The sequence below is a fragment of the Ruditapes philippinarum genome, unplaced genomic scaffold (assembly GCF_026571515.1).
Source record: "Ruditapes philippinarum isolate M1 unplaced genomic scaffold, ASM2657151v2 ctg357_1_1_1_1, whole genome shotgun sequence".
NCBI classification, from domain to species: Eukaryota; Metazoa; Mollusca; class Bivalvia; order Venerida; family Veneridae; genus Ruditapes; species Ruditapes philippinarum.
The window spans coordinates 283,796-300,261 of NW_026862101.1; the positions used below are offsets into that span (position 1 = coordinate 283,796).

General features: G+C 32.7%; 2 protein-coding genes across 2 annotated transcripts in view; one reads left to right on the plus strand and one right to left on the minus strand.

Moving 5' to 3' along the window:
• LOC132717934 (uncharacterized) overlaps positions 1-16,466 on the minus strand; it is a 317,198-nt gene that overhangs the window by 135,288 nt on the left and 165,444 nt on the right. The window lies entirely within an intron of this gene.
• LOC132717927 (uncharacterized) lies at positions 7,243-13,827 on the plus strand. Its single transcript, XM_060701513.1, has 3 exons — positions 7,243-7,409; positions 7,860-7,957; positions 10,731-13,827. The coding sequence occupies exons 1-3, from the start codon at positions 7,312-7,314 to the stop codon at positions 11,159-11,161; spliced, it is 627 nt and encodes a 208-aa protein (XP_060557496.1). The 5' UTR covers positions 7,243-7,311; the 3' UTR covers positions 11,162-13,827.

Below are 16,466 nucleotides of genomic sequence, written 5' to 3' on the forward strand. Positions count from 1 at the left end.
AATTCAGGTCCCTGAGGCCAAGTTCAAGGTCACACATAGGGGTCATAGTTCAGATAAAAATATGAAAATGTGTATTCAAACCATTCAGGAATTGAAACACAAATGGTTTTATCATTAATACTGGTGTGAAACATGTGATTTATGTTAATATATGCAAGGTCAAGGTCACTAAAGATAATAGTCAAGGTCACTTAAGATGATATTATATAGAGATTTTGTCCAGAGCATATCTCTTTCACATATGGAGGGATTCTAATGACAATTTATACAAATTACTACAAGAAGCAGTGTCATGCGCATGAACTAGTTTTTAAGGTCAAGGGTCAAAGTCACACTTCGAGGACAATGAAAAACGCTTGTCCGGAGCAAAACTTCTACATGCATATACGTAGTGATTTCAAAATAACCTGGCACAAATGTTCACCACTGTAAGGCTAAGTGTCGCCTGTAAAATCCCTGCGACCAAGGTTAAGGTCACACATAGGGGTCAAAGTTCAGATAAAATAATGAAAATGTGTACTCGGACCATTTAGTCATCATTTATTGAGAGATTGAAACAGTCATAATCATAACTACTGGTGTGAAACATGTAGGTTAGGTTAATTTATTTAAGGTCAAGGTCACGAAAGATGATAGTTTAGATCACTGTAAAATATCGAGATTTTGTCGAGAGCAAATCTCCAACATATATGAAGGGGTTCTAATGAAACTTCATACAAATGTTCACCACTATAAAAAGCAGTATCATGCGCATGAACTGGGTCTCCCGGCCAAGGTCACACATAGGATCAAAGTGTCATTATCATGACTAGAGGTGCGAAACATTTGATTTAGGTTAATATATGCATGGTCAATGTCACTAAATATGACAGTCAACGTCAGTAAAGATGATTTTTGTTTTGTTTGTTTGTTTTGGGGTTTACGTCACATCGACACAGTATAGGTCATATCGCAACGTTCCAGCTTTACTGGTGGAGGAAGACCTCAGGTGCCCTTCCGTGCATTATTTCAGGCACGAACGGGCACCTGAGTAGAACCACCGACGTTCCGTAAGCTAGCAGTAAAGATGAGAAAATGTGGAGATTTTGTCTAGAGCATATCTCCTACACATCAGGAGGGATGCTAATGAAACTTCATGCAAATGTTTATCACTATAAGTGGCAGTGTCATACGCATGAACCAGGTATGTACGTTAATGGTGGAGGTCACACTTAGAGGGCATTGAAAAACACTTGTCCGGAGCAAAACTTGCATGCATAAGGGATTTTAATTTAACTTGGCACAAATATTCACCACTGTAAGGCGGAGTGTGATGTGCAAAAGTTAGGTCCCTGCAGCCTAGATTTAGGTCGCACATAGCAGTCAAAGTTCATATAATTAATGAAAATGTGTAAATGGACCATTTAGTCATCATTTATTGAGAGATTGAAACACAAATTGTCATTATCATGATTACTTGTGTGAAACATGTAATTTAGGTTAAAACATGCAAGATCAAGATCACTAAAGATGATAGTCAAGGTCACTTCAGCTAAAAAAATATGGAGATTTTGTCCAGATCATATCTCCTACACATATAAAGGGACTCTAATGAAACTTCGTACAAATGTTAACCACTATAAGAAGCAGTGTCATGCGCATGAACGAGGTCACCAGGTCAAAAGTCAAGGTCACACTTAGAGGTAATTGAAAAACGCTTTGTCTGGAGCAAAACTTCTACATGCATAGATTCAGATAAAAATATGACAATATGTATTCGGACCATTTAGTAATCATTTATTGAGGGATTGAAACACAAATGGTCATTATCATAACTACTGGTGTGAAACATGTAATTTAGGTTAATATACACAAGGTCATGGTCACTTACGATGATAAAATATAGAAAGTTTGTCAAGAGCATATCTCCTCACGCACGTTGGGATTCTAATGAAACTTTATAGAAATGTTTATTACCATAAGAAGCAGTGTCATGTGCATGAACCAGGTCTCTAGATTAAAGGTTAGACTTAGAGGTCATTGAAAATGCTTATTCAGATCGGGAGATATTAATGTTACTTGGTACAAATGTTTACCATTGCGAGGCATATTGCACACATAATCCATGTCCCTGCTACAAAAGTCAAGGTCACATAGAGAGGTAGGAGTTTGTGTGCAGCGACCATTTAGTCATCATTTATTGATGGATTATTACACAAATGATAACTTACATGACTACAAGTAGGACACATGTAATTTAGGTTAATATTTGCAAGGTCAAGGTCAGTAGAGATGATAAGATATATAGATATTTTCCGGATATTGTCCATAGCATATGCATATATATACATGTAATGCCCACATCTCTGTCAAAAGCTCTTGTGACTGGCGTATTTTGCGACAATGTGGCCCAATGTTGTTCAAGAACTAAAAAAGCGATCATGGAATTCTATATTAAGTAATAAAACCGGTTTCAGATAATGGAAGCTATTATAGACTTCATTAATGTTTTAGATCAATCGAAAAGCAGCAAAGATAATGAAAAGGATGGCAACAATGATGACAACAAGATTGAAGGTCAGGAGAATGACACTTCAAAAGATAGTGAGTATATTTTTGAGGGTATATGTTTTCTTATTGTAACTATTTTATTATAACATCTAAAACTTCTAAAAGATAAAATCAAAATCATGATGATATGAAACATGCAAATTATTAATGAAAAGTTTTAAAGTATATGACATTTTGTAACCAACCTGTTATCATAACTTAAATAAGGTCACTAATTCTGAAAACTCGGCTATCAATACTATTGACAGTTTATCCAAGGCAATAAGTTATTTCATTAGGGGAAGCATTCCAGACAAGAGTGCTGAACCACAGTTTCTACCCAGTTTTCTAAGTAAACCTGAAATATTACACAAGAGGGTCATCACGAAAATATAACACAGAGGGAAATCACGAAACGTCCTGAGACCTCTAACGGGTATGCTTTAATAGCGGCAAATGAATATAATTTACATTAGAAATAAGTGTGTTGATAATTACTATTTATGCTCTCAATTAATTATTGTTTCCTCTCATTAGGGCACAAACTGGCCTTAACCTATGTACGAATGGTTAAGTCTGACTGAAAAATCAGTGAGACTTTAACTTCTGCAATTTCCATAGAAATTGTGTGGTGTTATAAGCCAAAGTAATTACTTTTGAGGCAAAAGTTAATCACTATAAAACAGCCAAATGATTGTCTTAAGTGAGGTATAACCTTTTTCAGTTTCGAAGGTACCTCACATGAGCTTTACCTAGTCAGCTACTCTAACAATTTTGCCATTGGCACACCCCTACCCGCCATCACCACTAACTGGTCTACGACAAAGGACAAAATCACTAGAGAATTCATTTAACTAGTGATTCCAGTGCCACAGCTGCGATACCCTGAATTGAAATAGTGAATCTTAATTGTTGGTCAATCAATCCAGACGAAAAGCGTAAAAGACTTTATTACTGAAATACATAACGAAGAATGTATTATCATTTTTGATGCAGACTGTAATTTAGAACCTGGCGCAGCAAGTTCTGTTTGTCCGGATAAGTCCGGCCTGTATCTTGTTCATTCTTTGAAGGATTACAAAATAATTTTGTACAAATATTCATCATGATAGGGTGGTATGTCGCACACATAACTCATGTCTGCCGCTTAAAGGTTAAGATCACACTTTGGGCGCAAAGCCCGTGTCAGAAGCATAACTTCTACATGCATGGAAGGATTTTTAAATATACCGTGGGACAACATTTATCTATAGTAAGGCGGAGTGTCACGCAAAAAATCCCGGTGTATGTGGCAAATGTCAAGGTCACACTTAGGGGTCAAAAATCAAATAACAAAATAAAACATTCACTTGCTAGTATAACTTCTATATGCATGGATAGATTTTAATTTAACTAAGCACAAATGTTCACCACTATGAGAAGCCTCATTGCCGACATGAACAAGGTCTGCAGGTCATAGGTCAAAATTCAAATATAAAATGAAGATGTGTATTGGGATATAAAGATATATTTATGGAGGGATTGTAGTACAATTGGTCATCATCATGACTATCACTTTTGTACTTGTATTTTAGGTCAATGTATTCAAGGTGAAGGTCACTATAAAGATGATGAAATATCTTGATTTGTCTGGAGCATATCACCTACATGAATGGAAGAATTTTAGTGATACTATATAGAAATGTTCACCAACCATTAAGTGTGATTCAGTTTAAAGGTCAAAGTCACACTTAGAGCTAATTGCTTTACATATCTTTAATGCCCACATGTCCATCAAAAGCTTTAATGACGGCGTACTTTGTGGCAGTCTTGCCGTTGTTTATCAATATATTTAATATTTGGTATCGACATAGTTACATATTTTCAGTACTTATTCACCTTTCGTATGAGTTAAAGGTCACTGAGTTCAAAGTCAAGGTCACCAACGCTAAAAATAAATATTTACACTTTAGCTAAAACACTCTTTATTTATTGATCGATGCCTTTCATATTTGGTAGGTACATACCTTCGGTATGGTGGACATAGGCAATACTTAGTTTAAGGTCACCGATGCTCAAACTTTTATTCATACAGCTTTTAACTATTTACCGATGCCCTTTTTATCTGATATGTACATCCCTTTTAATAATTTTCTTACATTAGTTTAAGGGTTAAATGACAATGTCAACGATGCTAAAAATGAGTTTTACACTTTCTTTATGCAGCATTTATTTATTGACCAATGTTTTTCATATTTATTAAACGTTAAAATTGGGTAGTCCTCTGACACGGTGGAGTTTTGAGTAACTCATGCCAAAAAAAATGTGTTACAGTTTTACTTACACATCTCTGATTTATTGACCGATCTTTTTCATACTGTTGGATATCTTTGAGGGTCTTGTTACTGTGATTTGAGATTGAAGTCACTGGGTTCTAGGTCAGAGTCGATTGTGTTTATGTATATTGATTCATTATATTGTCAAAGTGAAGTCTTCACCATCATACAGTCTAAAAACAATAATTTGCAAATTTATTTTGTAAGTATGAGATCATGGCTTTGTACAGTTTTGTTACTGTGTTAGCATTTTTTTTGTCTTGACCACGTGAATAGGTAGACATTTTTGGAATAAGCGCCGGAACAAGTATGTTAACCTGGCACAGGTTCTACATTTTGGGCTTTTGCTTTAGCGTCTTACCATAGTTACAACCTTTTTTCGAATTTTTGAAACCATGCCGTTTACTCAATTGTCGTTATCTTCTCATCCTGCCGAAATCTTTATATCATCCAAATCAGCATACGCATTTTCAAATAGTTCCAAATAGTTCCGGCATGAATTGTTTAATTTGATTGATAATATGTGTTCTTAATATCAATGCATTCTTACTTGTCATTTAAAGAAACTATACTTGAAATATTACCCACCACAGAGGCGTGTCATGATTTAGATTTATGTGTAGGCAACATTTTTACATCAACACATATATAGATCTTGTGGCATGCATAATTTGCAGATGTGTTTGGCGTATATTTTGTCTACTAGATATGTTCACAGATTTGTTAGACATTGCGGTTAGACAATTTTAAAGTATTTTCCAGGAAATGAATGGGTCGCGTCCTACACTATATGTATATATATATATATATATATATATATATATATATATATATATATATATATATATATATATATATATATATATATATAGGTAGTTACCATCTGTACTTCTGTACTTTGATATTTTAATCAAAGCGCGTGCTATTATTCGATCATGCATTATATGTTTTATGTGTTTCAGGGGGAAATAGCCTGAGAGAAACCGATATCCCTTCTCAATCTTTAGACACAACATTTCAACAAGTAAGAATTAATGACTATATCATTTTTGTCTAAATTCAAGATTGTTTTGACCCAATGAATATATATTAGATCAAGTTTTTTATTGAATAGAACTGTGCAATATACAAATGTTAAGGTATGCTGAAATCTTTGTTTTCCTTCTAAGAGTTAGGAAGAAAATAGAACATAAGGATTTTACACCGGCAACCGGTACAGACGAAATATGTCGTTCGAGGGCTGCCGGTACAGACGAAAATATCTAGTTCGAGGGTACGGCGGGTAACGAGGCTCTGCCGAGTTTCCGCTTAACAGTTACCCGAGAGCTAAATATTCCCGTCTGTGATGACAGCCGGTGTGTGATTCTTTTTCTTACATATTACATATTAAAAACAATCATATATGGAATAGAAATTACGAAAACTAATTTTGATTAAGCACTTTTTTCTTATACATGTACTAGCGTATAAATTTACAACTTCATTCATAACGGTAAAATACATCATTCTAAGAATGCAGTTCATTCATAAAAGGCGCGCGAGAATGGCGTCATTTAAAGCACGCGACGTGTTTTACACGGAGCGTGTGAGGCACCAGTATAAAGGGTAGCTAATTCTGTCTGATATGAAAAAATCTAGAAAATATTGGAATCCCTTGCGAAGACATTGTTTTTACTAGGGGCTTTTTTATTTATTCATAACAGATTATGGAAGGTTCAAAATCTCTCATGTCCCTAGCACTCGTTTAATCAGTATATTGATCATACTAGTATGATTAGATTATATATTGATTAATCAGTTATGAGATTAGTGGCATCACTATTATATATGAGTATGATATTTTTGTTTGGAAGGTTCAACATATGTTATGCCCTCCGTCACCGGTTTAGCCAGTGTATTGATCATACCAATATGTTCACATTATATATTGATTGATCAGTTATCACTATATAATATCAGTATGATATTTTTGTTTGGAGGGTTAAACATCTCTCATGCCCCTTGTTCCGGTTTAACCAGTATATTGATCATACTAGTATGTTAAGATTATACATTCATTAATCAGTTATGAGATTGAAGGTTTTCCTATTATATGAGTATGATATTTTTGTGTAGAAGGATCAACATCTTCTGTGCCCCCTAGCACCGGTTTAACCAGTATATAGGTAATATGTATAGATAGTATGTTTAGATTGTATATTTATTAATCAGTTAAAAATGTGTGCCTCCCTATCATATCAGTATGACATTTTTGTATGTTACATATGCACTTTATTTACACGTTACTTAATAGCCGTGTGTTTAAAATTTTAAACAACATCATTTTTACAAAAAAAAAGAAAAAGCATAGTCTTCACCAATCATTTATATTTCTAAAGATATTTTTTCCTTTCAGAAAAGGGATGAAATTTTCAGTTTTCTGGATGGTTTTTTCGCCGACGACAAGGTCTGTTTAAATGGATTGAAAATGTTTTTGAAATGTCCTGACGTCAATGCAGAAAATGACCTTGCAGGCCTCATGAAAAATGATTCCAGGAGACTAATGCCAGACTGCAGGGAGGAATTGTACGAATCATACGTCCTTTTCTCAGTTTTGAAAAGATAATCATCATCATTATAATTAAGATTAATCATCATCTAAAAAATGAGTATAATTATGACGATGAAGATTATCATTATCAACATCATCATCTTTCCTTTTGTATTTTCTTAATCATTTTTTAAATATTATCATCTTCAACGTAACGTTTATTACTATTGTATATACATGTCATTTTCCCTTTTTTTCCTTTCATCATCAGCATAATAGTGTTTTGTGTAATTATTACAAAGCGCTTTAATTATTATTATTACATGTTTTATTATTATTATTATTATTATTATTATCATTATTATTATTATTATTATTATTATTATTATTATTATTATTACTGTTGTTGTTGTTATATTATTATTATTATTGTTGTTGTTGTTGTTGTTGTTATTGTTGTTGTTTTGTTGTTTTTTTCATTTTAGACAAACGGCAAATTTCTTCGCAAAGGTAGCCGAATGTTTTCAGAGAGAGAAATACATTGGACAGACAGAGCTTAAAAAGTTAGGTATTCAAGTCAATGGTGAGTATACTTAATTTAAATAAAGCTTTATATCTTCTGCTAAACTTATTGTTTGAATTTAAAGAGAATACTTCCAAAATGCTATTTTCAAAGAAACATGGCTGTATATTGCCATTAAAAAATAGGGCATAAACGAAATCATTGCTGAACGGTTAAAACCTTACTTAAAATTGAAACCATAATATTTTGTTTTGGGAACATTTTATTCGGTTTATAGAATAAACATGTACGAGGTATGATCAGAAAGTTCTCGACCCGATATACTTCTAGCCACTACACTGACATTTACACACGCGATACGTCGATACCGATATCTTATTGAAGATAACTGACCGAGTTACACGCGGTTTTACACAGATTTAGCAACATAAAACACATTTTGATCAGAAGTGGGGTGTGTCATTTAGACCAAATGGGGAAAGTTGAAATCAGAGCCGTCATTAAGAACCTCTGTAAGAAAGTGATGTCCCCCAAGGAAATCCATGAAGCCTTCATGGATACCTTTGGGAAGGAGTCCCCTTCCTATAGCACTTTGAAAAAAACGGGCTGCTGAATTTAAGAGGGGCAGTGAGAACATTGGAGATGATGAGCGGCCAGAGCGGCCAAAAGAGGCAATCAAGGATGAAACTGCCGAAGCTGTGCACGATCTGGTCATGTGCGGCAGAAAACCTGCGAAGCATTGGTAGGGAAGTGGGTATAAGCTTTGGTTCAGTTCAGGCAATTTTGACTGATGTCTTTGGCATTTCAAAGTTTCTGCTAGATGGGTCCCCAGACAGTTGACTGACGACCAGACAGTTGACTGACGACCAGAAACGGACCATGCTTGACATTCCAAGATATCTTTTGTCTCACTACGAGAATGAATCTGATTTCATCTACCGGATCCTAACTGATCCAGAATCCAAAAAAGAGCATGCAGTGGAAGCACCCTGGCTCACCACCCTATCCGAAGAAATTCAAGAGGTGTAATCAGCAGGGAAGATAATGGCTTCAATCTTTGGGATAGTCAGGGGATAATCATGATCGACTATCTTGAGCAAGGTCGTACCATAAACGGTACGTATTATGCAGACGATTTGAGATGAAAAAAGGCGTAAAAGGAGGTGCAAACTGACTCAAGGCGTTCTGCACCTGCACAACAATGCGCCAGCTCACACATGCCAAGTTTCGATGGCTAATGTAACTGACTGCGGGTTTGAAATTCATCCCCATCCCCCATATTCTCATGACTTGCCCCCCCCCCCGACTTTAACCTGTTTCTGAAACTGAAAACCAAGCTTCGTGGAAGAAGATTTGGAGGCAATGAAGGTGTCATGGAGGCGGTCAGTGAGTTCTTTAAGGACCAAAATATAAGTTTTTATTTTTAAGGGTTAAACAAGTTGGAGCACAGATGGGCAAAGTCTATTGATGTAGAGGGCGATTATATTGAAAGGAAAGACCTAAGTTGAGTTCTCTGACTACCGGAAGTACATCGGGCCAAGAACTTTTTTATCAATCGTATTTTAAATATAGGGACATTCTGTGTTCCATATTATTCGACATACGATCATAAGATCATGGAAAAATATGTAATTCTACCGTTTTTATTTTATAAAATCTATATCATAAAATATAGCTTTATACCCTTTAATGAACACTGTTGAGAATGAAATATGATAGAAAATGAAAACCTTATTTGTAATAATCAAAATTGAATTTATTTTAATGGTGATTGTGTGTTAAAACTTATGTCATATCATTTTCTTTCTCAAAGTGATTTACTACATACTTATTGTCTTTTAATGAATTAAGTAACTCTCAGTATTGTCTGCGATGCATGTATTAAACACCCTTGTAACATAGTTTACCATTTTTTAAATGAATAATAGTAGTGCATCATATTATCACAGTGTAAAAAAAGCGATAGAAGGTCACCTATCACAGAATCTCACCTTACTCTCAGGTGTCTCTCAGGGCTCTGTTATTGGTCCTTTTCAGATCCTTTCATTCATTATCCAATAATAGTAAGCCCCGTTTCTTTGCTGATGAAACCGTAGTTGAAACGGCAATTACCTCACCGGCAGATGTTCAAATCTTTTACGAAATGATCTCTATAAGTAAGAAGCATAGGATAGTGACTGGGTCATTGAATTGCAAAGGACTGAGTTCACACTTGAGAAACGTCATGAGTTCCTATTCCCAACAGAACACAGGTTTTAAAATATCAGATACATCAAAATACACTTGGGGGATTATTTCCATACTTAAAGAGGACCCAACATATGAATAATAAAATTTCCAAAACAAACAGATCACTATGCTTCATTAAAAGAAAAATACTCACAAGTTAAAAGTTTGAGGAGACTGCCAACGCCATGTTTGTAAAACCTTATGTAGATTATTGTTTTAATATCTGACACTCCGGCCAGACATTTCTTGCCTATAAGTGCAGACGTAAAGTAAATTATGTGCTATAAGGTTTAAAATGTAGAGAGCTGCAGTCAACTACGTTTGTAACAACGATGTAGCGATACCAATATGTAATATTTGTTCTGATCTACAGCGGACATTTTTATACACTTAACATTTAATGGACTTCATTGACATTTTTTTTAACATTTTCAATCTTCTTTTTTTCATCTTTTAACTGATGCACCTTTATGTTATATAGATTTTGACAAATACGTATTTCCCTGACTTATTGGTTAAGGTACCTTGAAAGCTAGTTGTAGGTATTTAAAATCGGTTTCAATACACTCTGCTAAAAATGAGATATTATACATTTTTTTTCCAGAACTTACGAGACTTTGCTTTGAAAAGGATATTTTAATGATACTCGGAGAAGGGGATTCTGAGCTTGCACAAAAGATCAAAACAGATGTAGAAAAATGGAACATCAAAATGGATCTTGAATCCGAAGTTGGAATTGGACTCAAGTTCTCAAGTTTAAATGATGCCTTTGATAAATACGTGTTCGTATTTGTCATTGTAACCAACAATCTGAGAGATGACGAGATTAGAAAGTATCTATGTGAAGGGCAGTTACTGGAATCTTTATGCGAAAAGAAAGAGAGATTGATACCAGTCAAAATAAAAGGAAACCAGTATAACGACCCCGTCTACCGAGGAATCAAACCATGGAAATACAAAAATGATCAGTCAATATATAATTTGGTTGCTCTTGTACAAAAAAGTACACAAATGGTGTTTCCATCAATCAATTAACCATCAACATCATACAAAGACGCTGCGTAGATGACATTATTTGTGAAATAGTTGAAAATAATAAACATTTTTTACGAACGGGCCTTACTAGTATTTGAAAAGCACCCTTTAAACTTAATGAAAACAATACAAAACACTTTTCAAGAAATATCGACATTTGAAAAAGAAGAATGCAAAATAGATTTTGTTTTTCGAAACATAATAGGCTGATTGCATATGTCTAGTTTAAATTCAAACCCGAGTTAAAACAACTTGAGTTTAACCGATACCATTTGCAAAAAAAACAATGTAACTTATACCGGGCTTTAACTGGGATGAATTGCATAATAATATGAATGACTTAATCTGAGTTTAGTTTAAGTCGAAAACATTGGAAAAAGTAATTAAACCAACTTTTGTGTATCTGTGTTTTACGCTGAATTTAACACATGTTTGTTCATATCTGGGCAATCGATCTACATTACCGGCTTTCTTACCAGTATTTGGCATTTAACATCACATTGTGGACCTCTACAAAAGTTACATAAAATACCCCTGGGGCCAGAATTTGTCCGGCCCCTGGGGTCACTTAATTTCATATAGACTGATATAAGTTAATACATTCATTACTTCTTTTGTGAAACTGCTTTTTCCAAAACATATTTATTTTGCATGTAGCATAATCTTTGGGGTATTTTGTTAAAGTGTTTTTTTTTCTCATTTATTTTTCAAGCATAATATACAGACATTCAAATAATCTTTAAGGCTCTTTGGGATAGCTGACATTAATTGATGATATTTTAAATAATCTTGTGTGTCAAGATTTAGATTTGTTTTGCTGTTTCAAATTTATAAAAGGCCTTTGTACGAAAATCAGAGTTTTTCTATATAATGTGTGCATTTTTCATGCCATTTTGCCAGTAAATTATATTGTTGTACTTTTATCTCAGTATTGTTCCATATGATATGTTTTCTAACTTCATTTCTATTTATGTTAGAGGATTTTACTACAGAAAACTATGTAATTAAGAAATCTCTTAGAAATGTATTTGTTTTACAGATTCGTGAAACACCATTGAAACATGATTACATTCAAAAATAAATTTACCACCTAATGGTTTTAATATATTCTCAAAATATTTAGTATTAGACCAGATATATTTCCAAATTCATGTATGACTTTCATTAGCTTTTCAATGCACTGAAATGTTTTCTTCAAGGCACTTTGGGATAGCTGAGATTAATTAATAGCAAACTATTTTGAGTTGGGTTTTTTTGGGTTTTTTCATTTCCTTCAACATGGATAGCCTTTGATCTTTTTAATAATCCATTTATTTTATTTTCATATAAATTTTCTAATTCATTATATTTCATGGATATTATTTCTAGTACATCTTTTTCATCCTTGTTATTGGTATTATAATTATTATTATTATTAATTTTATCTATTGTTTGATGTGCATGGTTTAGATCAGCTAATCCTTTAATTTAAAGTGTTTTCTAATTGATTTTCAGTTTGTTAAGTGTTATTTATCATGCCCCTGGATAAAAAAAATGGACCGACCCTGGAAGCCACTTAGTTGAATGTTGACCTGTATTGTAAAATATCTCAAAGAAACGTTTCGGAAACTTTAGTGCCTAAAGCTTAGATACTTGGCATTCAGAGTCACCTTGTTTTATAAATCAAGCTCCTGGAGTAAAAATAAGTCCCGCCCCTTGGTTAAATAAGAAAATACATATGAATATTTTGTGGAAAACATTGTCAAATATTATTACTGTTTTGGGGATTTTTGACATAATGACTGAAAATAAATTTTGTCTCAATGAATGTTCAGGGGTTAGGGGATAGCCAAAAAAGAAAAGATTCATGTAATTACTTAAAAGGGAAAAATACAACGTGCATTATTTACAAGATACACATTTTACTAATAAAGATTTTAATTATATCCGTTCGCAGTGGGGATATGAATGTTATTTCAGTAATTATAATAGTCAATCTAGAGGAGTAGCAATATTTATTAATAACAATTTTGACTTTAAATTTAAAAGTCTTGAAACAGATCAAGAAGGTTATTTACTTTTTATACATGCATGCATTTCAAATATTGATATCACTTTAATTTGTATATACGGACCAAATAGAGATGACCCTATCTTCTACAATAATATAAAAGAGAAAATTTTACAGTTTGAGAACCCATGTATACTGGTAGGAGACTTTAATATGATGTTAAGTCCAAATATGGACCGCTTTAATTATTAAAACATAAATAGCCCTAAGGTCAGGGAAGTTGTTTTAGATATGATAATTGAATGTTATTTAATTGACTGCTGGAGGGAACAATTTTTAGAAAAAAGGCAGTATACTTGGTTTAAAAGAAACCCTATAAAAAAGCTAGGCTTGATTTTTTCTTAATCTTCAATAATCTTTTTACAGATATGAGTAGTGTTGACATTGTGCCAGGTTATAGAACAGAACAGAAAGTTTATTTTGACGTATACAAAGTACATAGTCAATTACATAATACATTCATTCATACATACATATATACAATCACAAAATCAATGGATAGTCTGCAAATTTCTTGAAGGTGAACAGTTTAATCTATTTTGTTTCCTTCACTATAGGATTTGACATAATCAGTTTAACATATATTACATAGTTTAATATTGAGTTACGAACATGTTGACAAAGATAGCGTGAATTTCACATACATTATTGTGTCACTTGCAATAAAGTTATCTATACATACGTTATAAACACCGATATCTAACTATATATACTATATTAGATTTCGCAAGGGAGCTAATTAATGTAGTCTTGTCCATATTGTATATTACGAGTTATATAACGTATTACATCAATGATAAGGTTACACTTCTGTATCAGTAGTATAGCGTAATATTTCGATTTAAAACATTTTTATCCAGATACAAGTGAATTACCAACTATAGTATCACACTATACTACATGTACTATATTGAAAGTGAATAGTACTCCAAAACTACAGTTAACCTTAAACGAAACGAAAGGGAAGGTTAACAATTGTAGAACAGAACAGATCATTCCATGATTTTATTAAGTATTCAATTTGGCAAATTTAAAAAAGGTATTTCATACTGGAAATTTAATAATTCTCTTTTGAAAGATTCACAGTATGTTAATGAAATTAAATCACTTATATCCCATGTCAAATTACAATATGCTTCTGAGGCCCAAGAAACAGATGTACAATTAGAAAATATAAGTAATAATCTTATAAGTTTTATAATAGATGAAAAACTATTTTTTGAAACACTGTTTATAGAAATTAGGGGAAAACTATTTCGTATTCGTCTTATAAAAAACAAGAAGACAAAACTCAGGAAAAATAATGATAGAAATTGGTAATTTAAAAAGACAGTCAAATATTAATGTCCAGGTTTTAGATGAAAAAAAGAAGAATTACTTTAATTCCGAAATAAGAAAATGCAAGGTGTTTTTATAAGATCTAGGGCCAAATGGATTTCAGAAGGGGAAAACCATCAAGATATTTTTGTAACATGGAAAACAGAATTTATGTCTCAAAAACAATGCATTCTTTATATGATATATCGGGTACTTTGCTTACAGATCAAAAAGAAATTCTACAAGAATTAGCTGGTCATTACAAAAATTTGTATACTTTAAGGGAAACAGATGATGTCAACCTCACTGCTTTATTTGATAATATAAACATACCAAAACTGAATGATGAAGAAAGCCAAGGCCTTGATGGTCTTTTAACTTATAAGGAAATGTTAGCCAGTTTAAAAAAAAACGTCAAATGATTCTTTCCCAGTTAGTAGTAGTTTTACAGCGGCTTTCTTTAATTTTTTTTTTTTGGAATGATTTAGTTGATTTTGTAGTAAGATCAGTTAACCAAGCTTTTGTATCAGGAGAATTATCAGATACCTTTAAACAAGGGGCTATAACATGCATCCCAAAGGAAACAAAGGCAAACATTATATTAAAAACTGGAGACCTATTTCTTTATTAAATGTTTCTTACAAAATTGCATCAGCAAGTAATGCCCAACGCCTTAAAACTGTTTTAAATAAACTCATAAGTGAAGATCAAACTGGTTTCTTATCTGGAAGATACAATGGCGACAATATAAAACTTATCTATGATATTATGCAATATACAGATGATCATCAAATTCCTGGAATGTTGTTACTTATTGATTTTGCAACAGCCTTTGATTCTATATCAAGGACATTTAAGCATAAAGTTTAAGCGTTTTTCAATTTTAGTGAAAATTTTATAAGTTGGGTAAAGTTGTTTTACAAAAACATTCATTCTTGTGTCACAATAAATGGAAATTTGTCAGACTAGTTTCAAATACAACGTGGTTGTCGTCAGAGCGATCCCCTATCCACTTACATTTTCATATTATGTGTAGAAATTCTTGCATTACTCATGAAAAATAATACAAATATAAAAGATATCAGACTTAATACATGTAATTCTGAATTTTTATTATCCCAATATGCTGATGACACAACTATAATGCTTGATGGAATTGTTAAGTCTCTAAGACACACTATGCAAGTTTTATAATTTTATGCTAAAATTTCGGGTCTAAACATTAACATAGATAAACAAAAAAGCAGTATGGATTGGTTATGAAAGAGAATACTCAAATAAATTGTCCCGACTTTAATCTTCAGTGGGAATCTGAATGTTTTCAGCTACTTGTGTTACTTTTACAATTAATTTAAATAACATGACTCAAGCTTATTATTTATCTAAACAGGGAAAATTAATAAGTTATTTACTCATTGGTCAAGACGTATTATTACCCCTATTGGTAAGAATGTTGTAATCAAGTCATTAGCATTACCTAAATTAATTCACCTCATTCTTAGCTTGCCAAATCTTGATATAGGAATAATTAAAGTTATAAAAACTCCTTCTTTTAATTCTTATGGAGGTCAGGACCAGATAAAATTTTAAAAAATGTTGTTAATCAGAATTATGAAAATGGGGGTTTCAGGGAGATAAACTTAGAGACTTTCATAATGTCTCTAATATTGACATGGATAAGTAGAATTTTAATGTAAAATACCAAATACTCTAATTTTGTAAATAATATGTACCCTTTTCTATCAAATATTAGTATATATGGAGACCAATTTTTGATAAATAAACTTCAAACAGTGCCAAATAAATTTTGGAAGGATGTTTTTACTGGGCTTATAAAGTTACATAAGCATTACCCCAGGAATTGGAGTGAATTTTTTCTCACTTCCTGTTTGGCATAATTCTATGTTTAAAATAGGTGGTTCTACTGTTTGTTTCTCA